We start from the raw sequence: 25,996 nt of genomic DNA on the forward strand, positions 1-25,996 counted from the left end.
AATACCGTATGATCTCCATTCTTCCAGATGATCAGCACTAACTTGTGCTCTTCTGCTCATTTTCAGTATATAGGCTTCAATGTATGGATTTTGGTAGGAAAAAGTTAAATATCACCTGGAGAACACCTAACTATGTAAGTGGAATATGGGAAGCACCTAAAAGTGTGTTCTGCACACCCACAAAAAAAGCAGTATCTCAACTCTCCTTTGTGATAGTGCTTGCTTGATGTGGGTTGACTTAGGTCTGTGTTCTAAAATATGGGAAGGGCACTGACAGCATTTTGGAAATCACTTGGATTTTTTTATATTTCTCCTATATTCTCATGAATGCGAGTAGTATTTTCAAAAGTTTATTAAAAAAATCAGTTGTATTTAGATGATCCTAGAAGAGAAGGCTGTGTGGAAACCTCATAGCAGCCTTCCACTGTCTGAAGCGGGCCTATAAGGATGCTGGGGAGGGACTCTTCATTAGGGACTGTAGTGGTAGGACAAGGAGTAATGGCTTCAAACTTAAACAGGGGAAGTTTAGATTAGATATAAGGAAGAAGTTCTTCACAGTGAGGGTGGTGAGGCACTGGAATGCGTTGCCCAAGGAAGTTGTGAATGCCTCATCCCTGGCAGTGTTCAAGGCCAGGTTGGACAGAGCCTTGGGTGACATGGTTTAGTGTGAGGTGTTGGAACTAGATGATCTTAAGGTCCTTTCCAACCCTAACTATTCTATGATTTTATACTAAAATCGTCCGTGCATCAGTTCTGTGTAATCTGAGGCAGCCTCTGTTGAAAGGGAGCAAAATCCAGTAATGCTTTAAGCCTTCTGCAGAGTGGAAACAGGTAGATTGGGTTTGGCTTTTTGTAAGATATGTCAGTTATACAAATTGCTATGTTTGGTTTTATCCTCACTACTGGATGGAATTGCAAATGCTGAGATCTCCTCATTCCTATGAGATCTCATTGGATTAGCCCTGAAAAATCTTTAGACTTTGCAGCAATGATTAGAATTCTATGGTATGTTATAAAAAAGCTGATAAGCCTGTCATGCCCTATGTTATATTATACTCTTGTATAACTGTCTTTAGTACTAATACTAATAAAGATTCTCACACAGTAATTTATTGAATTGGAAGCTGGCACTTAGCTTTAACTAATTGTGAGTGTTCCTTTTGTCAAAAGAAATGGTGTTATGCTGTCAGAGCTTTTGGAATACTTCTTTTTGTCCCCATGCACTGCCATAGTTTAGCTTGACTTCACCTCCTCAGCACTGAGCCACCTTAATTGTGTTGACATGTAGGTGTGTGTGGCAGAGGACAAGTAAACTTGATGCCATCTAATTTAGTCACTGCTGTCAAACTAAGTTTCCTAATAGCTTCATGTCAGCATTGAGAAGACTACTTAAGCATGTTGATCCTTGGGGGAAATCTGCAAGTAAGAACACTTCTGAAGCTAGATTTGACTTTAGAATTCCCCTCCCATCATTTCTTGGAACCATTTCCTCTGGAGGAATTCAAAGCACAGAGAAAATACGCATTTTCTTTTTCATACTTCTTTCCTCTGCAGTCACATCCAGATTGATTTTTGGTGCTATTTGTGTACAGCTTTTTTTACTCCATACCAGTTAAAGAGGCTAATTAGAGCCACTTTTAAGGCAGAAGGACATATTATCATACTTTGCTGTGTTGGGCTGTAGTCATACCCTCTTTTCTGCTCTCAGGAACTGGTAAACCCTAGCAGAGAGATCAAGAATGGTGGTGGTTATCTACCATCTCCTAGCCGCAGGGCCCATTGCTGTTGTAATTTCAGCTTCTTGTCCTGGCCTGCAACCAGACCATTGTGGCTGTGAGATATTAGTGTCAGACAAGTTTTACTTTAACCTTCAGCTCACTTCTCCGGCAGTTTTGATGTTGGGAAGAGTTTCCAATTTGAATTAATGGGAAAAATAATAATGCTTTTCCTGACTGAGGGAATAAACATTATTGTTGTTCTCTATCACTCAAAGTGCCATGTGGGGAACGGATTAGTTGTGAAATAAAAGATACAGAATTGAGCAAATTTGGTAAAATAACTTTCTGGTGTGATAAATTAAAAATCAGAAGTCTGTAAAAGGGGTCTTAAAGTGAATTGTAGCAGTCACTGTTCTGATCAAAGTGCCAGCTGAAGTGTCTGAGAATACGCACCTTTACTCCAAAGGCACTAATAGAAAGGCTGTATGAATATCCAACTGTAATAGCCCGTGTTCTGAACTTTTTCAGTGTGTGTGAGCCCATGGGAGAATTAGTGTTTTCATTATTCCTTTGAAAGACTGTAAAAGCAACAAAGATTTAAATATTTACATGTTCTTTAATGATGTCAGCTTTTTAAAGGCGTATAACAAAAACGCTCTTTTAAAAATGAGTCCAAAAAGGGACAAAATACTGACAGCTTTGTTCAACAGAGCAAAGAAAAGTTAGTTAAAATGACATTGTATAAGTCTGATATTCTTTATAATTTAAGATGTACCAAAAAAAGCCAACTGCATGACACCAAAATTGTTTCAGAAGAGGAAATGTAAAGGGAACATGAGTTGTGTTTTGGAAATCCAGATACTGCAGGAACACATCTGTATCTCAGAACACAAAACCAGCTTTCTGTTTGGGTTCCTCTTATTCTTTTCCTGGAGAGGTGGTAGAATCTCCAGGCTTGGAGATGCTCAAAGCTTGACTGCACGAGTTCCTGAGCATCCTGATGTAATACTGAAATTAGTCCTAGTTATTCTATGGATCTTTATATATGATGAAAGTGAACAAATGCAGATATTAAAATAGATCCATATTTTAATAAACTGTGTTTAAAACCCCCAGTGCATATGTTGCTAGCAGCGTTAGTCCTGTTTGGCTTTTCCTTGGGCTATTGCTTGTTAAACTGTAGTAGAATCTTGGAAGTCTGGGTGAGAGCACATAGTGCTAAAATGAGTAGCCTTTTCTTGTCCTCTGTGTCCTGCATTTGGGGTATAAAAGGCCTATATGTTTACTGGTGTGTGCTTTGGTCTGTGAGCTTCTGCAGAACCCATAGATAGTTTCCAAGCAGTAAGAGTAGTCCCTACAGTAAACCAGAAAATGGAGGATGCAGAAAAACTATAAATCCTTTTTTGTTTTGGTTTGTTTTTTTCTTCAGATGGTTTTAATAAGTCTTCCTGCCTTAAGTGACTTTTGTTTTTAATTATTATTTATCTTCCATGGAATTCTGAGCCTGGTGACAGCTCTGTTTAACAAAGAGTAGAGGTTCAAAAGGGAATTAAATTCCTCTGAGAGTGATTTAAAAAAAAAAAAAAAAGGAGTTAGAGGAAGACACTCTTTGTGGCACATCTTTCTATGGAAAAGAAATAATGTAGTTGACATTAGCCCTTTAAAAATAGCTGTGTCCTTTAATGGAAAAAAATCAAATGAAAAGCATATCTTGATTAAAGGTATGCAAGGCTATAGAGGTAAGCACAATTACAACAAGAAAATTAATCTTCAAGGTTTTACATTAAAACTTACTCCCTCACTGTATATAAAATAGCTGTAAGATATAATAGGGAATGAATATAAAGTGCTGAATTTATATGAGAAGTTACTAGTATTAGGAGGAAAAGAGCCTTTTTCTCTCTAATCTGAAGTAATAATGTAAGTAATTTTCATTAGGAATGTGACGAGAACATGTTCGGTGCTGCTAATGATCTCATTGGACTTTCTGCCTATATTGTGTGTCAAAATGTCTTGCTGCAGGTGCTTTTTTCAAGGCTGGTGATTGGAGTCTGACATACCACAGACAAATGTACAATATCCATGTGGAAATGTTTTTTAAGGAAAGCACAGGTCTGGTGTGGAAAACCTAGCAAATGGTTTGCTTTCCAGAGTGAAGAGCCTTCCCGTCACCCCTCCTTCCACCACAGCAGAGTTCGTGATAGGACATAAAGTGGGATCCTGCTCCATGAAAGCAGAGAACTAAATGTCAGAATATTTCCACTGAGAGTGGTTTTCTTTGAGCATTCTTTCCTCTTACCCCTAACTGGGACCAATTGACTTCCCAGGTTGTGCCGAGCTTCTCAGATCCTTGATGGAGAGGTCTGAAGTAAGTGTGGTGGAAAACCGTGTAGATACAGGAAAGTTAAATTATGTCTTTTCCAGACACATTAAGAGGGGAAAAAAAAAGATCAAAACCTAGTTCCTTTGACAGAGTTTGATTTTGTAGCTTTTTACCATGAATGAAAACATTATTTCAAGTGTATTTGAAGTTTCAGATTGAATGTGTTTTAAATGAGTTTTCAACAGAAATCATCACAGAATTCGCCAGTCACGTATGACTAAGCAAACAATTCTGTTCCATAAAAGCAAGGGTACATCAGATTCATGTGTAAATTTTCCTGTTATATACCATTTTAAAGTTGTTTAACTGTCTGGGTGTATATATGTATGTTTTTAGACAGTTTTAAAAGCAGGAAATTGTTTTTGAAGAAGTATTTAAATAAGAATGTTACCAAATATATAGAACAGCCACTCCGTGTTGTTCCAGTTAGAGGGATGCATTCCTGAGAGTTGCACTGAAGAAAGCAGAGCCGTCTGATTTCCAGGAGTTCATTGGGGCTGGTGCTGGTTGTGCATACTGAGAGCCTGTTCCACTGCCAGCCTTCACAGGAACTCTCCTTGGGCCAGACAGCCTCTCACTTGTCCTTCAGGGAAAAAACTCTTTGAGCACTTCTGATGTTTTTAAAACTTGATGTATTGTAAACTCTGAAATTTGGTTTAAGAAAACCAAACACCTTTTTAATGTTTATTTTTTCTGAGTAACTTGCCTGATTTCTGGCACCCATCTGTACATCCTGCTTGAAGCAGGGGGTTGCAGAGCCTCATCTGAAGCCCTGACTCTGTTTCAGCTGAGCAGCATGGGCTGGGCAAGATCCCGGTATTGACACTGCATGTCCCGCTCCATGGAATGAGGCACTGATTCTTGGTAGTTCATCAGCAACGCTTAATGGCTTTGGAAGCAGAGAATCACAATGTTACCACAAAGAAAAGTTTGTAGGTGATGAAACACAAGCATGTTGGACACCACAGGAACCGCAGATGACTCTGATAATCGTCATACACATCCTGTGCTAATGTTAACTTCCAGTTCTTCCCTTGTCCTCTTTAAAGCCAGCCTTGCCAACCTCTGGCAACTTGAAGCCTACTGCTGACGTTCCTAGTAAACAGATTTGTAGGCTCTGGTAAGCAGAAAGGCATTGGGATTAAGATGACCTCTCAGGCTCAGTTGTGCTTTCTGTTTGTTATCATGTTAGTTATCTCACACAATTCTCCAATTTCTAGTGTAAGTTTCTATTAGTTACCCAAATTAGTTCTGGGATATTGTAGTAACAGAACTGAAGAAGATGCCAGAGATATCCTGGTTGTGGGGCTGAAATGATGTTATAAACAATACTTTTATAATTGCAAGATGATGGCAGGTGGGGTTTTTTTAATGATTTTTTTTTTTGTCTGTTAGTTTCTTTAGATAAAATCGTGGGAGTAGTTACTCCAGCCATATTGAGACTCTCAGAAAGAAAACCATAAAGATCTCCTCTGAAAATGATGAGGTCTTGAGCTATAAGGATCATCTTGAGTTTATCCATAAGCTTTTTTTCTGCACTGAAATAAATATTCCTCCAGCCTTTTTCTTAGTTCCTGCTTAGGTGCAGAGTGTGTGTGGGCAGCTTTTGGGGTTTTGGTTGTGTTTGTATCATGTGGCAGTGTTTGGTTCTTATCTTGGGCTATGGGGTGTTTCTGTAATAGGAATAAGTACTGCCCCTCCAATTTGAATGCTCACCTTCCTTCCCAAAGCCAAGCTGCCATGTGTCAGTGTTGAGAGAAGAGGTGGCCAACACAAATTTCTGTGAAAGACTGGAGCCAGTCTTACTTTATCCTAAAAACAAACTGTACAAACCAGGAAAAACCTATCCTGCCCATGGAGCCCGGTTCTGTTCCAATGTACTCTTTGAGGAATCCCTCTGAAAGTTCATTTTCTGTGGCTTTTTTAATTCTCAGTAGGAATTCCAGTAACTATCTGGAGATCATTAACCCTCATTGAAACCTGGCAATTATCACTGGTAACTGTTTTTTATGGTAAGGGCATAAAATATCTCAGGATTTTGTGTAGCATTTCACTTAACAGGAGACTTGAAGATTGTTAAGTCTCACATTTCAGGCTACCAGAGCTGAATCTAAACTCCTTTGGACAAAAAGCCATACAGATACTTGAGTAGAAAGTTGCTGTCCTCTACATTAAGTTTTAACCATAGGCAGCAACTGGACACTAATCTAGAAGGGTCAGTAGTTTAATCACCTTAAAAATCTGACACGTTTGTGCTTAGATTGTTTAGCCTATTAAAGTCAGTTACTGGCTTTTGTCTAGCATGCATCAAACACACCAGTGCTGCTGATTCTCATACCTTTTACCTGAGGGCAGCTTAGGTTGTCTCTAAGACCCAAGTTGAAGGTAAGAGATTTAGTAAAAGGGGAACAGGGCACTTTTACCTCAGCTGTCTGAAGAGACTCTTAAAAAGAAAGTTCCAAAGCTACTTTCCCCTTCCTCTAGAATTTGTTGATGTCATATGCGAGAATAGAAACTAAATTAATGGTAATTTGACAAGCAATATGAGAATGATTGTATACATACTGTTGAACTACTTGCCCAGATGAAATTAGTATTAGATAAATTTTTAATTGCTCTTTAGAAATGTCTAGATTTGTTTTTTTGACTTTTGGTGCTGACAGTAAGTCTGGAAAGGATTTCACCATTCCTTTACCCACTTCTCTGTTTATTTGAAGAATAACGTCATTCTATGGACAAAGCCAAGTGCACACTGCTGTTCTTTCTACAGTCCTACAGGTTTTAGCAGAATATATCACTTAAAGAAAACCCTTTCATTTGCAAAAATCACCTTGCTGAAATGAAATTTACATGAGTATTGCATTGGTTTAACTTAAATTATTTTCCAGACAGAACTCATGTAACCCAGGTCAAAATCTGGGATTGACAGTAATTTTTAAGCATCTTAGTTCAGTTTTACTTAGTATGTTTTTAGGGAAGTTGATGTTGTAGCCAATTTATTTTAAATTGTAGTAAGCCATTCTTAATTTCACAAATGTATCTAAATTATTGTTAGCATCAGTTTAGATAACTTCATTTATAGACATGTTTTAAAAATTAAAAGAATTGCTAGCTTTATGTAAGAAAAAAAACAAACTGCAGTCAAGGATCACAAAAGATTTATCTTAAGCTTCATGTGCATGGGAAAAGGTCAGTTGCTCTAGCTCTCCTAGCATAATAGTATCAGTAAAAGCATCTTTTCTTGCTCTGTTTTGTTACTAAATGCAGCTCTTGTTACTGTGGTTTATTCTTCAAGTCAAATAAGTTATACTTGTACAAGTGCTTTTTAGCCAAGATGGTAGTCTCCATGAGAACTACACCAATATGGAAAAGGTTCCTTTGCCCCCAAGCAGAGCACGAAGTTCATAGCTTAGAGCAGGCCAAGTGGTTATTGGAAATTTAATAGCTAGTTTAAATATCATTAGCTGTTTCACTAATGATTTTACCAGAGGCATAGAGCTATCTTGGGATAGTAGGTATATCTTGAGTAGAAGAATTATTCATCTCCCTTCCCCCCGTGCCCCCAGCTCCAAACTCTTGTTGATATTTGAGTGTAACCACATAATTTGGTTTTACAGAGAATGATAGCCATGTCTAATCCTTGGGGTTTTACTTACTGGTGTGATTAGTCAAACAGATGAAATGTGTTCAGAAATCCCCTTTAGCTATAGTGCGCTTACCTACTAGCTATTGACTTTGGCACAACTTGCAAAGTATACCTGAAAAATAGACATACTCCTCTTGAGTTTACAATAAATTTTGGCTCTGTGTTGAAGTCTGTCTTTTAAGTTTGTCCATAAAAATGAATCTTTCAGATACTCGAAATTTTATAGTTGTATTCATAGATTGCCCTTAAAAAGCATGCCAGACAGACCACAAATTTAATGCTATGTGTATTCTGCAACAGTTTTATAGAAAATATATATATCGGACCTTTTGTTATAAGAAAAGGTTAAAAACACATATTGCCATTAATAAGCAGACATGAAAGATGAGCCATGGAATTAGCCTGTGTAAGCTGCCGACTGTCATCAGTTCTCAATAATCTCACATTTCTGTGATGTGATTCCCATAAATATGAAGAGCATTACAGTAGTACAGACCCAGTATGCCTGCTACGTCAGAGTAATTGGACCGAAGAGTAACAGAGGGCTAGATACTAAGTGGTGTGATCAATCACAAAATCTTTTCACTAATTGATCTTCCCTGATCTCTCATCTTCTGATAAAAATCCTATATATAACGCTTCTAAAAGACATGTATGAGCCAGTGGATGTCATTGGTTAACTACTAAACAAATTTGGGGTAGTTTAGAAGTACTTCAACACCAATTAAAATACATTTCTCTCTGTGTTCTAGTTTTTCAGCCAAGTTTGGGGAGATTTTATCCCTGTTGTTACTTAGAATTCTTGAAATCCGTGTAGGAAAATCATGCAGAGCTTGTGTAAAACTCCACAGTCATCCTGAAGACTCATTCGGCTGTTTGGGGAATTCTCCTCTGTTCTGCGGGAAACAAGGGAGAAAAGGTGACAAAAAGCCAGTGGAAGAAAAAAAAAATCTATCATAGCAGCCACAGACCTAAAATCCTCTGGCATGAAATACTCTTAAAACATTTGGTAACTTTGAATTAGGACTTTTTTTTGGATGGAATCCTACCAGACATGATTTTTTTTTTCAAGTAACAGGGAGCATTGTACAGATTGTGAATGGATGAGATGGATGTGCCTTTCATACAGGATGGTTTTTAATTTTTATGGGGTTTTGTCCTGGGTTCAGCTACAGCAGTCATTTTTTCTCCTTCTTAGTAGCTGGTGCAGTGCTGTGTTTTTGACTTTCAGTCTGGGAACAATGCTGATAACACCGATGTTTTTAGTTGTTGCTAAGTAATATTTACTCTGACCAAGGACTTTCTCAGTCTCATGCTTTGCCAGAGAGGAGGGGAAGCCAGGAGGAAGCAGAGACAGGACACCTGACCCAAACTGGCCAAAGGGGTATTCCATACCACAGCACGTCATGCCCAGGATAGAAACTGGGGGGAGTTACCCGGAAGGCCCAGATCGTTGCTCAGGTCGGGCTGTGTATCGGTCGGCGGGTGGTGAGCGGTTGTGTCCTTTTGCCTTGTTATTCCTCTTATCATTATTATTGGTAGCAGTAGTGATTTGTATTATACCTTAGTTACTGGAGAGCTGTTATCTCAACTCGTGGGAGTTACATTCCTTCGATTCTCCTCCCCATCCCTCCGGGAGCGGGGGGAGGAAGGAAAAGGGGGGGAGTGAGCGAGCGGCTGCGTGGTTCCAAGTTGCCGGCTGGGCTTGAACCACGACAGGTTTTGAATGTATCTGGAGTGCTTTTTCTCATTCATGGGTGCAGTGAAATCTTCACAGTATTCTAAGCCTACCCTTTTCAACTTTTGCTCTTGTACCACTGCTTTCATCTCGGTTTATTAGTGTGCAGTGTTAGCCTTAAGGCACTGACCTTTTACAGTGCTGATGCGATCCCTTCTGAACACTCACTGTTATTGTGGTGAGATTGCAGAAGGTACAGGGAACTCTGGCTCCCTGGGTCATGTTCTCCAATGGAGAGATAATTGCCCACAGGTAAAGAGAAAAATGCAATTTGAGATCTTCAAAGCCTCCAAACCAGGTGTGCATTGCTGAGTCAAGAGCAGGTATTGACAGGTCACTTCTGCAGCATTGGTGATACTATCCTTAGTAGAGGCAGCTTTGAAACCATTAGTTACCAGGCTCGCGAGTGCACAAATGACTGTAGTAACTCCGTAAAATTTGACTTTTTATCATTTCTTTTGAAGTGCCGTAGACAATGCAACGTAACAACAAAACTATTCTGAGTAGAGACATTATGGAGAGATTACTGTCTAGGTTTTTCTGAGATTGAAAGGAGATGAGGTCATGTTATCAAGTGCTATTTTATCAGCAGCATGTAGTTGAAAATACTAGGTGGGTGTGTGACTTCTTTTGGAAGAAGGAAGAGCAACATCTATTCTAAATTATAGTATAACTAATCCCAATGCATTTAGAAGTTCTAAAAACCAGAATAGTTTGGGTTAAAATATGTAGTTTTGAAGAAGTATTCTGATTTATTAAAAATTAAGATAAAATATTTTTAAAGGCTTGTCTGAAAATCAAAATGCTCTAAAGGATTGTAAATGAACTCCTTTACATATAAAATAGTGTCATGTATTACCCTAGAGCCTTAATCTTATTATCTGAGGTAAGTTACGCTATTTTTCATCTTAGTGCTGTAAGGACTGTGTAACAAGATGTTCTCTCACATGAGAAATAAGGTGGTGAAGTTGGCCTCTATATTTTTTAAATTAAGATACTGCAGTGTAATGCAGACCGGTGATTACTTAGGTTTGGCCTACACAGAGTAACACCTCCCCCTTCTCCCCTTATTTTATGTTTTCTGAGGCTGTTTTACCTCCACAAAACATCACTAGGGAAAGGGAAACATCTTTGTTGGAATGTGCTGACAAGAATTTAATAAAGATGGAACTGTGCAGCAAGTCTGTTCAGAGTTGATGGAAATAAATATTCGCTCCAGGAGTTGAAAACTGAAATTGAACATTTAACTTTTGGAAAGGGTCTCTGTTCTGTCTCCTTGACAGGAAAAAGACCCTAGGAAGAGCACGTTGCACATTGTATTGAAAAAGAATATTGAATGTTGGGGAGGGGTTAGGGTCCCATTGTAGTTGCAACTATGCAAGTAGGTGTTTTTGTACTGTTAGTTTCTGTTTGCCATCTGAGATACTCAAAGGCTGAGGTCATAGCTGTGTGAGCATTTCTTCTGGCAAGATGGCTGCTTTTTAAGTATCATCCGTCACTTTTCCTGCCTCTCCATTCTGATTTTGTGGCAAAAGAATAAAGAACATCAGGGAAATGACCTAGGTTAAAGATAACCTTGTTTTATGCAGCTGCAGAAAGTGGTGTACATTTGAGTTGGTGGCGTTGTTAGGGAAACGCGTGTATGATCACCAGACTTCAGTATTAATTTAGTACAGGGAGTTTAAGCTCCATTTGGTATAAATAAAATGGATCTTTATTTAAAGTAATCTGGGGAAGTCCTGTCTGTCTTCACTGACTTTAGGGATGACTTGAAGAGTCTCCTTAGACTAAAGCTTGCCATTGTGAATTCTGTTTTCAGTGTCTACACAGATTTCACACAGTTACAGTTTTGTCTGAAAAGCAATTCTAATGGCATTATTCTGTTACTGATGCAGACCAATTGGCTGGAAAGGACCTCTGGAGGTCATCTTGTCCAACCACTCTACTCAAGCAGGGCCACTTAGAACAAGTTGACCAGGACTGTGTTCAGACAGCTTTTGAGTATCCTTAAGGATGGAGGCTTCACAACCTTTCTGGGCAACCTGCTCCAGTGCTTGGTCACCTTCACAGTAAAAGCCTCATAGTAAAACAAGTGTTTCTTGATGTTAAGACATTATGTCCTATGTTTCAGTTTGTGTCCATTGCCTCTGGTCGTCTCTCTGGGCTTCACTGAAAAGAGCTGGCTTCATCTTCTTTGCACCCTGTCTTCTTTGATGAGATCCCCCTGAGCCTTTCCTTCTACAGGCTGAACAGTCACAGCTCTGTCAGCCTGTGCTCATATGTGAGGTGCTCAGTGCTAAGGTATTTGAGAGAGAGAAGCAGTGAGAGGCATGGTGTAACTGGATGTTAATTTAATTTGCTGAGCATTTTGCCTAGCATTCACTGGACTGTGTCGTAATGCTTTTTATGAGCAGTATAAAATTTAGTGGGACACGTATTTTTTTACATGTTTTAGTGGCAGACATCTGCTGCACAGAGCTATATTGAGTATTTTCAGTGAGCCCATAATACTTTGCCTTTCAGCAGATTTCAAAGATGCTACTTCCCATATTCTGCCTTCTATTTCCCCTTGCCTTGGAGCATGCTGTCAATTTCCCTAGGAATGTTACCTTAAAAAAAAAGAGAAGCAGGTACATGAAGTCCTGCCTTTGGGTGAACCATCTCTTCTAGGAGATACCATTTCCTTTGTTCCAAATGCATAAACTTGGTGCTTTCCTGGGGAAGGGCAAAAGCGCTGCCATCGAAGAACACTCTTGTGTGAATTTATGTCATTTATCAATGAGCAGTTGAACCCACTGGTGTTCACAAGTAACATAATTCTCTCTGAGTAGACAAGGTTTTTTCTGGGTTCATATTCTTTGTCTGACAAAATATTTATAACACTTTTGCCAAAGGCAGTGTTTTTCAAGGCTTAGCTTTCCTAGTGCCAAGGACTCTAAAAGCAGCATCTGTGGCCTCAACAGGCAAGTACTAGTCGGCATAAAAGCCTACTGTGGCGGTAGAAAAAGCTTTAAAAACTTTTGTATTTGCTCACAGAAGTGTTTTAGTGTAGAAAATCCTGCCTTTAAGCTTCATTAACTTTGTAAGACTGCAGACTAAGAGTCCAGTGTTTTATGCATTTTAACTTTTAAGACAGTAAGCATTAAGGTTGAAATGCAGATTACAAGCAAGAACACAAAAATAATTGGATTTTCACCCAGAGCAAAGTATTAAGTCTGCAGCACTCCAGCCTGAGACTGAAGTTTTAAATGTACCATTCAAATAAAAATGCAGAATCCTTTGAGCAATGCATAAGAGACCGAATAGGCCTATAAAAAAGAGTAACAACTATAAGCTGCAAGACAATGATGTCTTCACCATGTGGCATCTGTAAAATCTTTCAGCACAGGTCCACCTGTCTAGGATGGATGTGATAAAACTTCTAAGTCACTGATGAGAATTTTTCAAGCTCTCTTAACACACCACAGGCAGTGTGATACAAGTATATATTTTCTGGTATGCAGAAGTGGGATCTCAGTAACAAAACATGGAGTATGTCTGAGTACTGAAACCCAGGATTCTAGGAAACGTGACTTGCTTGCCCAGTGCCTATAAGCCATCAAGTGTTGAGTGTGTTCAAGTCCAACATTAAGCGTGTGTAAAGGTACATGGTGCTTACAGCAGTTCTTCCATGCACAAAAGATGTAAGTCCAAATGTTAATACAGATTATACCATTAAAATGGAAAACAGAAGCTTTATGATTCATTACAGTGGGACCACCAGCTCATCTTTATGGTCATTATTTAAAATTCGTATAATCATCAAATTTTATGATGCACTTGAAATAGCACAGACTGAATTCCAGAGTTGCTTTCACGTAAGAACCTACAAGAATTGCATGAATGACTTCACTGTCTGCTTTTAATTTGCATTTATGAACAAAATTAATGATCAAATTTACCACCATTGTAAATTTAACTTGCTGTTTGCTGTTGTGAATTGCAGCTTTTCCTGTTTTCCAGGCTGTTTTCATTCCACTTCACAGTAAATCTGCTGACCCTGTGTCCCATTACATGTTTCCAAAACCTTTGTTACTACATCTCTCGTTCAGTTCAATAGTGAGTCACAGTTCACATTGCCTGTTTTGATGGGTGTATAAGAGAAGCGATTGGAAGAGTCAAGAATGAAGGGCTGCTCTACTGATAACAGGTTGTGTTGTCGCAGGCAGTATGTGTCAGGGGGTGCAGCATGCTGTGAAGAGCAGCCTGTTCATGCTGTGCACATGCGGTTTGTGTCCCAGGCACATCAGAGACCATCACTCTGTGCTATTTGGGGTTTTTTAAGCAACTGGGCAGAGCCCTAACTTCTCTTCAGGACCTGTTAGAGATGTAGACTTGCATCTAGCCTTCAAACTTAACATTCTTCTAAAACTCTTATCTAGTCTCAACTCTGTGGGTTCAGGAAGAGTGTGGCTTCTGCACCTGTACGTGTGTGGCAGGCAGAGTGAGTGGCATGTGCTTGAAGAGGGAGCTGTGGAGGATTACAAACAGCAGTTGTCTGCATGGTTTTCACATTTGCCATCCAAGCAGAAGGGATTACAGAACCTTCAAGATGCAAAGTAGAGTTTTCTTTAAATCACTGGTTTTAATTATTCCAGTAGTGTTGTGGTGGACTATGCTTTTAACTTTAAACTTGCTATCTTATGCACAGGTTAGTCATTTGTTAAAAGCAGAGAGAAACTAATACTAGTGTTTAAAATCCTTGTGAGACTGCATTCAGTTAAAGATGCTTTTTGGTTTGTTTAGGAAAGTAGGAGTGGCTTGTAAGAAACACTTTGACCAACTAGTCCTGATGTCTGTAAATTCCTAGAGGTCTGAGCAACCTGGTTTGTCCTGTCTTTTTTTATGTAATCCAAAATAAACTGTTACTCTTCTTCTGCTCAAAACTTCAAGCACCAGAATAAGGAAGTAAAACCAGATATGGCTGTTATTGCATCCTTAAAGCAAAGTCCCTGCAGTTCCAATACATTTCCTAAAGCACTTTTTTTTGTTGTTGTTTTGTCTTTCTAGACCTAAAGATTTTCGATGGAAGTAACAACAATGAAAGAAGAACCATCAGGAATGTCTCTTCTCCTTGAAAATAAATTCTTCTACTGTGGAAGCATCTGTGCATCTCAGTAAATCCTGTACAGAATGTTTCTGATGGGTGTTAGCAAACTTTATTTGGAAAGATTATAAAAATTACTGTGTTTGAAACAGCTAAGAATAGATATCATGTTGTTAATACCAGCAGAGCTCTGTGGTGTATGATCTGGAATTTGTTAATTACGTTTGATGTATTATTAAAGAATTAATAGATTTTTTGTTAATATTTGTGCCTCATGGGAACAGTACACTGTTTTCTGAAATGAAGTACCTCACACTAAAGGTTGCAAAACTTGAATTCCATGCAGGAAGAGCAGTTGTGGTTGCAGAGCTCCCACGAATGGCACGCTGTTGGTAAATGATCTGATTTGCTCTTCTGGTAAAAGAAGTGATCAATCCATCCTTAAACAGCTTGATGAATAGCAGAATGCTAGGCTCAGTTCAGAAAAAAGGAATTGTTCATGTAGAACTCATTCTCTCTTTGTGGGATGTAAAAAACCCAGTGGCTTGAGCTGTTACTCTGCAGTAGATTATGTGGTTCTTTTGAAAGCCTCTTCTAGAATGCAGAGTGGATGCATCAGATGAAATTCATGGTGCAGTTTTGCTGAGTTCATATCTATATAGGCCTGCAATGTCCTTATATTTTTAGGTGAATATACCCATGGAAGTTACTGTGGTGGTAAGCAAAATCGAACTTACTCCAGAGCCAAGTTACATCAGAAAAACAGCTCAGGGCAGGTACCAAATACACGTGTGGGCATATTCTGATCATGTTAGAGGGAAGAATATTATTAGAAGATACATCTTGGAGAAATGAAGAGGCAGTGACATTTTTGATGGCCATTGTTTATGTGCTATGGAAGTTTATCTTGCAGTCTTCAGCAGCCTTCTAGAAAGAGGTTTTCTGCACTGTGTGCTTTGCCTGTAGTTCAACCTCATGAGGACCAATACACCTTTGGTTCTCATGACCAAAGGTGTATTGGTCACTGACCATAATTTTTCATCCTCAAGCATTGGCCATTTTTTGATATGGTGTGCCATATAGTGTGCTTGGAACACTGAAAATTAAGCCAAGAGGAGGTCAGTTTATGCCTCCGGAGGGCCTGTTTGCTGCAGGGATGAGGACTGCAGCCTTTTACAGCGTTTGGAGTTTCTTGGATGCTGGAAGAGACATTTCAGTTCCAGCAGAACTTACTTCTGGGAGAGTGCAGAGCAGCAAGGACAGCATGGAGTTCAGTGGAGATACTGTCTGCTAGACTGCATCCAAACAGCACACCTTGTTGATGGGAAAGGCATACTCCAGGAACTGCCTAACAAGTGCAGGCAAGTAATGAACAGAATGAGACCTACCATTTTTTTGTTTCAATAATCTAACAGCTTTTTAGACTCTTGTTATTCTGCTCTGCTCTCACATCAATAGTGTGCTGAGTGACAGCATCAAGGTTGACTCTTCCCTACTGCTGAATGGTATTAAATAGAATCCTAATACTGTTTCATTCTTGATATGGAAACATTACATGATTGTCAGCAGGAGAGTTGCTACCTGTGACATTTGGTCTGCCACAGAAAGCAGGTGAGCAGACCCCCACCCCATCTAGGCATAGCTTTTGCAGATGGCACACTTTGGGCTTGCTCTGCTGTTTACCAACTAAACGCATTTGGGGCTGTAAAGAGTATTTTCTGAAGTGGCTCTTCCTCCCCAGGAGTAGATTCTGACAGCCCAGCACAGATTTTCTGAAAGACCTCACTGAAATAACAGACAGTAAAGGCAGATCATATGGAGATACTCTTCTTTCCTTTCCCCTCTTAAGCCAAAGTCTGATTTTGATTCAAGTCACAGCAACACGCCTTCCTCACTTAAAGAATGTATTAAAGAATGAAGCAGCAGCATATTTATTATGAAAACCAAATGAGGAAACTGGAGTAAGTGTTGAATGATGCAAAAATAAGTTTAAAATTATTTTGCTTCTGCAGATTACTTCCCTGAAGTTCATTACTGCTTTTCTGCACAGAAACCCCTCAGGTGTTTTCTGTATCTGTTTTATACAAACGTCATATAGGAAGAAAAACATTGGTTTATTTATAACCATATTTCATCATATGAACTAATGGATTGGTATCAGGCATTTCTTTGGCATTCAGATGGGTTTATCCCAGGAAATGTTCCTGTCCAGTGAACGTGCAGATTTCATTTCTAAGTCAGTAACCACATCTGGTGAACTAGTAAAAGTATTTTTAAAAGCAATAGGTTAAAATAAATGCTCTTTTTTGCATAAGGACACAGTACATATACTTTATTGGGAAGATCTGGGTGGCATCAGCTGTTCATCCTGTGCTATGAAAACTTCACAGTCAGCAACTTCAGTTTCTTAGGCCGTCTGGAAAAACAGGAGCCGTTCCCGATTATTCAGAGACTGACTTTCGGAGAAAATGTTGACCATATGCGTCTTTTTGGCACACATGCAAATCCTGAATAATATTTTTATAGCTTGGTGATGCCCACCAGTTATTTTTATTGCCAAGGTTTACCCAGGAAGTGAACATACGACAAATGGTGCATGAAGCATTTTGGTTAGCGGGGTGCCACTAAATGTCATTGTGAAGCTAAAGCAAATTAGCTGGTGCAGTTAAAGTTTGGGCTTTAGTCTATAAATTAAGTTATAAAATTTTAACAAGTGTGCCTACTTTATTACCCCCAAGTAATGTCTTCCTTTGTTTAAGTCACTGCATGTACATCCCATATGGTAGGAGGGGAATGTGGTTGCACTGAGAACTGGTGGTGCAGGCGTCCCACAGTCAAGGACCCCACAGATAGGGTACCTGAACTCCCCATGTGCCCAAGGGTGCAGTTGCTTCCTGCTGCTTCCCTAGCCCAGGCAACCACCGTAGGAGGGCCTCAAGGTGGCTGACACTGACTCTGCACCATGGGTGCATGCAGGACTTTGATCAGGCTTTCAAAAATGGGGCAGATAACAGATCGATTGCCTTATTTTGATGAGTTTGACTATATCTGTGCTGTCCTGTTGTCTTCCATGCATCCCTGGTTATGCCCTACCAGCCTTCCCAGTCCCACAGGAACCTGAGCTTTGGGTACAGTGTTGCTTGACAGCCTGTCTTGGGTGCAAATCTATAATGAACTCTATGTGAATCTGTAATGAACTGTAACTTGAGGCCCAAAATCTTTCTGAGATAACACAGACCAAATTGCTTTAATGCTGATTTTCCATCAGCCACCTTCTCAGAGTTGCTTCCAGAGGAGTTACAATTTGGTGTATCTCAGTGAGGGACTCCAGAAGGTCGTGGTTCAACATATGAGTGAGTGGGAGCAGAGGAGGCTGGGGAGGGGGCAGAAAGAGGTCACATTTGGGGTATGTATGTTACACGTTCACAGCCAAGTGCAAGCAGGGAAGTTAATCACGTGGTGCAGCCATAACCTGTGTTTAATTTTAATGGGACCTCTCTGGATGTCAGCTCCATGTGCCAGGCTATGGTACCTACACGTGAGCACACATTGCTGTGCTCATGCGGTGCTTCAGTGTCCTGTGAACTGGGGCTAAGCTGCGTAAAGTTAGGTTATACTCTTCTACCAACTTGTACTTTAAATACAAGTCCAGGTAAGGGAATGACATTCAACTCCCATTTCCATCAACTTTTCTCACCTTTCTCCAAGCAAGTGATGGGAGTTGGTGGTGAGAGAAATAATGGAAAAACAGAAACACAGCTCAGCCACCTAGCCAGACTTCCCCTGGGATGGACAAAGCTGTGCTGGGGAGGGACTCTTCATTAGGGACTGTAGTGGTAGGACAAGGGGTAATGGCTGTAATCTTAAACAGGTGAACTTTAGGTTAGATCTAATGAAGAAGTTCTCACAGTGAGGGTGGTGAGGCAGTGGAATAGGTTGCCCAAGGAAGTTGTGAATGCTCCAACCCTGGAGGTGTTTAAGGCCAGGTTGGACAGAGCCTTGGGCGACATAGTTTAGTGTGTGGTGTCCCTGCTCATGGCAGGGGGGTTGGAACTAGACGATCTTAAGGTCCTTTCCAACCCTAACGATTCTATGATTCTATGTTAGCTACATGTGAAGTAAGTGGTTTATATTACCACTGAGGCTGAGGTTGAGTTCTAGGCCACAGAATCTGAGATGACCTGGTTAAAGGCACTCATTTGTCATCTTCCTGGTGAGATGGGAGCACTGCTGACAGTGGCCAAAAGCAAAAGCTGACAGGTCCTTCCTGGCTGAGGAGGAAACAGATCTTGCCCAGTCGGGGCTGAACCAGAAAACAGCCCTGGGATCCACAGGGCTCTCCCTGACCTTAGAGGGACAAATTAAAAGTTCCAAACCTATGCTTTCAACTTAAATGAACAGCTTTGAGCTTCTACTTTAAATCCTGCTTTGATGGTCAGTCTCTATCTACAGTGCTGGTCAGAGCTGTTAATGGAGTCACTTCATAATTTACCTCATTTGTTTTAACATGATGAATTGCTTTGTGCTTCTCAAGTGGTTGGGTTGGGGTTTCTCCTTCCTCTCATTAGCTTGACCCATGTTGCACCTTTGCGACTCTACCTGCCAGACTTTTGGCTTTGGCACATCGATATGCAAATGGCCATAGATGGTACAGCCACCTCACAGTTACTCTCTACTCTTCTTTATATATAATTCTAAAAATGAGGTTAAATACTGCTTATACTAAGCGCCTCTATTCTTTAAAATAAAAACTGTTGCCCAAAAGTGTTGAAAAAAGAAAATACATTTTTATCTCTTTACCTTCTGCCCCCTGAGGATCTATACAATTGTTCCAAGTTAAAAATTAAGCAAATACAGTCTTAACGTATAAAAGCTTGCCACTTTTATTTGCATACAAAACAGAAAAGAAGGAGGTTCACAATAAATTATCAGTGTGCTCCCACGGAACATTCTGGTGTATTTATATAATGTGGGTTAAAAAACCAGTCCCTCAACATAAGACTTCTTTGTGCAAGGGTTATAAGCTGGGTTCAAAGAAACCTGATGATGCGTTGTTCGCCAATGAATGTAGTTGGGTTACTCTGCTAGTAAAGGAATTCATCCACAACTAACAGAACAGAATCAACTGGAAAAACATGGATAACAAAACAATAACTATTCTGAATGGGTCTGTGTAAACCAACTCACCGGATGCATTTTTTACATGCAGTTTGAACAGTGTATGGAACAGTACTCCAGAGAAAGGTCTACAAGTGACTTTTCATCATCATCTAGCACCAACCCACTAACATACTAAGTTTCTGGCATGCAAGATAATTACTATTACTTGTTGTGTCAAGTGGTCATGTACAATACTTTTCTCCTTTCTTTATGAAAAGAGCCTGTAAACACCTTGTGTGACAGGTGAGGCACCTGGACAGAAGGCCAGATGCACAGAAAATGTTTCCTTTGTTTAACCAGTTCAGTGAGAGGGTGTATTTGCATTCGCCCTTTTGCGTACTGGACTCTTGTTGCTCCTTTTGGCTATCTTCCTTGTGAAGCGACTAATTCCTGGGGATCTCAGTTCAACGGCTTCCATCTCTTCCCGAACAGGAGTAAACTCTGGTTGAGCAAGATGCGGTGATGGATAGGAGGACTGGGAGTATGGGGATGGTAAGGGGTAGGACCCGTGAACTACGTACGGCTGCTGCTCACCATCATAAAGGTCCTCAGGGTCATAGATTTGGTAGGAGTTATGTGGCAACTGCACTACTGGGATGTCTTGATCAGTTGGCTCACCGTATCCACCTTAACCCACCACCACCAAGAGTATTCATACGGTTAACACAGGAGAAGGGGAGTAGAAAATTAAAGCACTCATTAGGAAATTGACATTTTATATATAGCTATATATAGTGTGTGTGAGTATATATATATAGAATCTTTAAATACACATCTTTTATTCACATGAAGGAACAGTGAAAACATTTAACAAAATTAATAGGCTGGAGCAATTGGAAACCCACCAACAGACAGCCAAGTTAGTTGGAAACCACCACCAGAATTTGTCAAATGCCCAGTTGTAATACTGTGCTAACTAAACACTGCACAATCTGCCTGCTTTAGCTTATTCCAATTACGGTCTAAAATATATGATTAACAGGCAAAAATGGATCAGGCAATAATTTTTAGCAGTGCAAGGAAGCTAAGTGCATGTACAGCAGCTACTGAGTTCATTAGTGGTAGTCAATATCGTTGATGGAAAGCACAGAGCAGTTCAGCATCCATCTCTGACCTTCAGCCAAATGAGACCTGAACCAGAATGAGCCTTTCACCTTCTGGATTGGTAGCCATTGTAAGGAATGGGGCCTTAAAACAGGAAAGGAACAACGGGGAGGGGAAGTGAGGAGAAAAGAATGGGAAGAGACGACAACAAAAACATTCAGGTAAGTAAAACATACAAATCACGGGCAGATTAAACCATAAACATCAAACAAATATGCTTTATGTGTAACATTTGTAGTAACTAGCACTTTACTAATAGTTTGGGCAACATGATTTTTGGTAATTGTGTTAACTTCCTCCCACAGCCTCTCCGTGCTATAAGAGGGGAAAGTAGGATACAGAGAAGATGTAGAAAGAATCATTTTCTCCCGATTGCTTCACTGGTTAATGACGGACACGTGCATCCCTGTGTCAGGTTACGCTACCAGGGGTTTAGTAAGGGTCATGCTCTCATGCCATTCAGAGGCACACGGAAGGGGAAGCTGAGCAACACATTTGGATTGAAACAAATGTAAAACTTCTGCTGTCACGAGCATTAGGAGCTGGGGGTTCAACACACAGACCGTGGAGATGGGAAAGGTTCATACAACTACACAGACACGTACAGGACAAAACCCCGCTACGCGGGATTGGTTTTTCAGGCTGGGACTGGCTGGTAGAATTCCTTTGGTCACTATGCTGGGGCCACCTTCTCTTCATGTCCCGCAAAACCCAGCAGCACTGGACACACAGTTTTTAGGGAGCTCCCCTGTTTTAGCACAAGGTTCACCAGTAGCCTCCATCTTACTTTGGCTGTTAGAAGATGCCAACCCCACCTCTGCGAACGGCAGCCAACCAACTCCTGGCTACTCACCTCCCATGCCATAACCAGCGCAGGAGGATGGATCGCAGTAGCCTGGTGGGCCAGAAGGACCCTGTAAGCCTGGGGGTCCTGTGTGCCCAGCAGGACCTCTTGGGCCTGGAGAACCTGGTGGTCCTGGGCTGCCAGTTCGACTTTCTCCTGGAGGTCCTGTGTAGAAGGGGGAGATGAAACATCTGAGTAGTGTCTTTCATAAAAGCAGGGAGTTGAGGCCACCTTTCCAGGCTTGGAAAACATGGCACTGAGCGTGCTGCAAACAGTGCCAGGAGATAGCTTGAGCAAAGGAGCTAGGCATTCTGGCTCTGACTCCCCCAGGCAAGCTGAGGGAAAGGCTGCAGCCTTCCTCTGGCAAGGAAGACGAAGCAGCAGCCAGAGAGGAGACCTGCTCCTGCTGAGCCTCCTTCTCTGGCCTCTGCTTTGTCTTCCTTGCCAGAGACAGCTTTTAGCCAGAAATTTATCCTAGAGCAAATGTTTCACCAAGTATCAGATGTTCGGAAAGGCAGTTCCGCGGGGGGAGGACAGCTCTGGATGCCTGCACAGCTCTTGATTCCCCCATTCCCTTTCCATACAGCTTCTGCGTAACGCTGTCTTGATACAGGTGCTCTAATGGCCAGAATATCCTTGCGAAGTCAGTGTAATTCTACAAGTGTTTCAACAGGACCTGGATATCACCCTCTGCTTTTTTGGGAGCTAAATATAAGTCCCTGTGATTACTGTGTTTAATTAATGTACATTTCCCTGTCAAGTCACAGTTAGATAAGACCTTGAGTCAATAAGAAAACGAATGCAATTAATCCAGATTAATTTTTTTTCCCCCATCTCTGAAAAAAATATTTTACACATTAAAAAAAGAAGGTTTTGGAGAAGCAGTTGATCATAGGGAAAAGGAAAATACTTGTGTGACTGGTGACACCATCATGTGGCACTTCACAATGTCATATTACATAGTAAGAACATTGTGACAGTTAAGGGACCTGAACTATTGTCTCTTCTGCAGCTTAAGTCTTAGGAGCAGAGGACAGAGCCATGCAGGTCTCAGCTGCTTTGCACATGGGGCACAGTGGTCTAATGTGGGTGCCTCTAATGTACCAGCTTTACCTGTAGATCCTGGTGGGCCTCGGGGTCCTTGTGTTCCAACACCTGGGTTGCCTTTTTCTCCTTTCTCGCCTGGTAAACCTGAAGAAATAGTACTCATTGGAGTCACACTTTGATCAAAACTGTGTGCAGTGTTTATTATTTAACCGGGATTATAGTTCCATATGCTATTTTTCATCTAAAAACAGATGGCAGAGAAGGAAGAAGGTAAAAATAAAGCATTATCTGGTTCTTTTTCCCTCCCTTCTCTGACAGAGTCTCAAAGGAAACATGGCATTCCTTGGGTCTTAAACAGTCCTGCTGCCATGGTGGTTTCATCGGGGTGGTATGCAGAGGCATCGGCCAGTTTCCAGGCTACACTTCCTGCTGGAAAGCTGCCTCTAGACTATACCAAGGTACAACTATTGTAAGTCAGATGAATCCTCAGAGCCTTACAAAGCTGTCTATAAATTCCCGTGTGGCTCTGAAAAGTCAGATTTTTAATGCTGCAGCCAATTTTCCTTCAAACATTCACCCACCAAACTGTGGTTCTGCATAAGATGGTTCTACACATAAATGGAGAGAGGGAGTGTGGGTTATTTCAGTCCTGCTAAAATGCAAGAAAGGAATTTCAGCAGAGTCAAAATCTTTCCCCGCAAAGCCCTATCTAAGTTTCCCACTCATGAAACTCTGATCTTCCAACATGCACAGCCACTGAGTTGTGCTCCTGCACTTACTCATGGCCCTACATTTCTATCACTGGATCTGATCCGTGGAGATCACAGATCTTGTAATCCAGAGAAAATACTACTTTCTTTCAGCTTTCCATCTCTGCACTACCACTATGGCATCCTATAAAAACTCCTTCTACACACAGCGATCACAATAAGCAGTGTCAAACTAAAGTAGGTGTCAAAACCATGAATTCCAGACCCTGACTTTCCACCGGTGACTTGGAAACTCTCATAAAGTCTGTGTTTGATTTGGATGATTCAAAGACACCAAATCCAGGCGGGTTTGTGGGACATTCCCCCCATTTTCCAGACCTCCCAGCACTGGCAATTGCTCTCACTGCTTCACAGCTTCCACACATCAGAGTCAACGCCAATATAGAGCACCTTCATGAAAACAAAGTAGAAAGAAAACAGCTGTACCTGATGGGGTACAATCTACAATTTCAACTGACTGGCCTCCTTTCTTCCCTCCTGCTCAGGTAGCTGTTACCTCTTAGGTAAAAACATCTAGAGGACACCTTAGTTTATCAAGGAGCCATATTTTTTTTTCCTTCCTAAACTTATTCCACAGAATCATAGAATGGTTTGGGTTGGAAGGACCTTAAAAATCATCTAATTTCAATCCTCCTCCATCCCCTGCTATGGGGACACCCCCAAGTCTTCTCTGCAGAGCTGCTCTGAATCACTTCTCTGCCCAGCCTGTAGTTGTGCTTGCAAAAGCCCTGACCCAGGTGCAGGACTTGTTGAACCTCAGGAGGTTCACACTGGCCGGCATCTTGAGCCTGTCCAGATCCCTGTGAATGACATGTCTTCCCACCAGCTTGGTGTCATCAGCAGACTTGCTGAGGGTGCACTCAATCCCACTGTCCATGTCACTGACAAAGATGCCAAACAGTGCTGGTCCCAGTACCCACCCCTGAGGAAATCTATTCATCACTGATTTCCACTTGGCCATCAAACTGTTGACTGCAGGTCTTTGAGCGCAGCCATAATCTCCATCCACCGAGTAGTCCATCCATCAAATCCATGTCTCCCCAGTTTAGATACAAGGATGTTGTGTGGGACAGTGTCAAAACACTTTGCCTAAGTCCAGGCAGATGTCAGTTGTTCTTCCCTTATTGACCAATGCTGCAACCCCATCGCAGAAGGCCACCAAATTTGTCAGGCATTATTTGCTTAGTGAAGCCATCTGGGCTTGCACCAATCACCTCTTTATTTTCCATGTGCCTTAGCAGAGCTTCCAGGAGGATCTGCTCCATCATGCTTCTGGGCACTGAGATGGGACTGATTGGCCTATAGTGCCCTGGGCCTTCCTTTTTTCCCTTTTTAAAAACTAGGCTATGTTTTCCCTTTTCCAGACAGCAGGAACTTCACTGGACTGCCACAACTTCTCAAACATGATGGATAATGGCTTGACAACTAGATCAGGACTCATAGATGCATCTTGTCAGGTGCCATGGACTTGTGCATTTTTAGGTTTCTTAGATGATCTCAAACCTGATCTTCCCTACAGCAGGCATTTCTTCATTCATCCAACTTTCTTGGGCCCCTCTTCCTCCAGGGCTTTATCCCATGGTACTCCTCCAAGCAGATACCTGAAGAGGCCAAAGTCTGCTCTCCTGAAGTCCAGGGTAGCAAGTTTGCTGTGCATCCTCCTCACTGTCTTAAGGATCTTGAACTCCACCATTTCAAAGTCACTGCAGCCAAGGCTGCCCTTGAGCTTCACATTCCCCAACAGCTCCTCCTTGTTGGTGAGGAGCTGTAAGGTAAGGTTCAAGGTCCAGCATAGCACCTCTCTTCATTGTTTTCTATCACTTGGAGAAGTAAGTTACCAGAAACGTGTTCCAGGTTATGCCCTGCTCTGTTGTCCCTCCAACATCAGTCCTCATGAGGACCAGGGCTTGTGAATGTGGGGCTGCTCCTCTCTGTCTTATACAGACTGTTTCAGACTTTCAGATTATAAAGTGTCCAACAGGTAAATTGCAGGAATTAAAACCCCATAGCCTTTGGTAGCCCTATATCGTAAATCTCACTGAAGGGTCTTCACTATTTAAATTACCCAGGCGTCTTGAAATTTGCTGACATCTTTTGTTCTGGGGTTCTTAGCAATGTCATGCACAGGATTCCTGCTCTCAGAGACTGTCATCCAAGTCCAGGATGAACCTCCTGTTTGCAATTTTGTCAGCATTTGGTTAGCAGTTTCAGTGAGAAGGGCTATCCAGAACCTTTGATGAATGATTGCATTGTACAGTGTATGCAGGAAGCAGCCCCCAGTGGCAAATATATGCTCTAACCTACATTTATATTCCTGGAGGAACCTATCAAACCAACAAAGCCTCTGTGATCAGCAACTGAATTCTGCTCATTTCAAAGACAAATTTCTCAGGCAAACCTCTTGTTCTGCATTACAAATGCAGTTTCCAGATACCTAAAATTTGCTTAGCCATGGCTGGCTTCAAACATATGGAGAGGCTCCTCTGTGGCTATTCACTAC

At 41.1% G+C, this 25,996-nt stretch overlaps 1 protein-coding gene across 1 annotated transcript in view; it reads right to left on the reverse strand.

The window, feature by feature from the left end:
* Positions 1-20,032: 20,032 nt before the first annotated feature.
* Positions 20,033-25,996, reverse strand: part of COL14A1 (collagen, type XIV, alpha 1) — a 109,498-nt gene continuing 103,534 nt past the window's right edge. The window contains exons 45-47 of the mRNA XM_010011105.1: positions 22,793-22,870; positions 21,689-21,844; positions 20,033-20,358 (exon numbers count right to left, since the gene is read on the reverse strand). Coding sequence (XP_010009407.1) covers positions 20,033-20,358; positions 21,689-21,844; positions 22,793-22,870 — 560 coding nt within the window. The remainder of the gene's footprint in view (positions 20,359-21,688; positions 21,845-22,792; positions 22,871-25,996) is intronic.

The sequence above is a fragment of the Nestor notabilis genome, unplaced genomic scaffold, assembly GCF_000696875.1.
Source record: "Nestor notabilis isolate BGI_N333 unplaced genomic scaffold, ASM69687v1 scaffold10130, whole genome shotgun sequence".
NCBI classification, from domain to species: Eukaryota; Metazoa; Chordata; class Aves; order Psittaciformes; family Psittacidae; genus Nestor; species Nestor notabilis.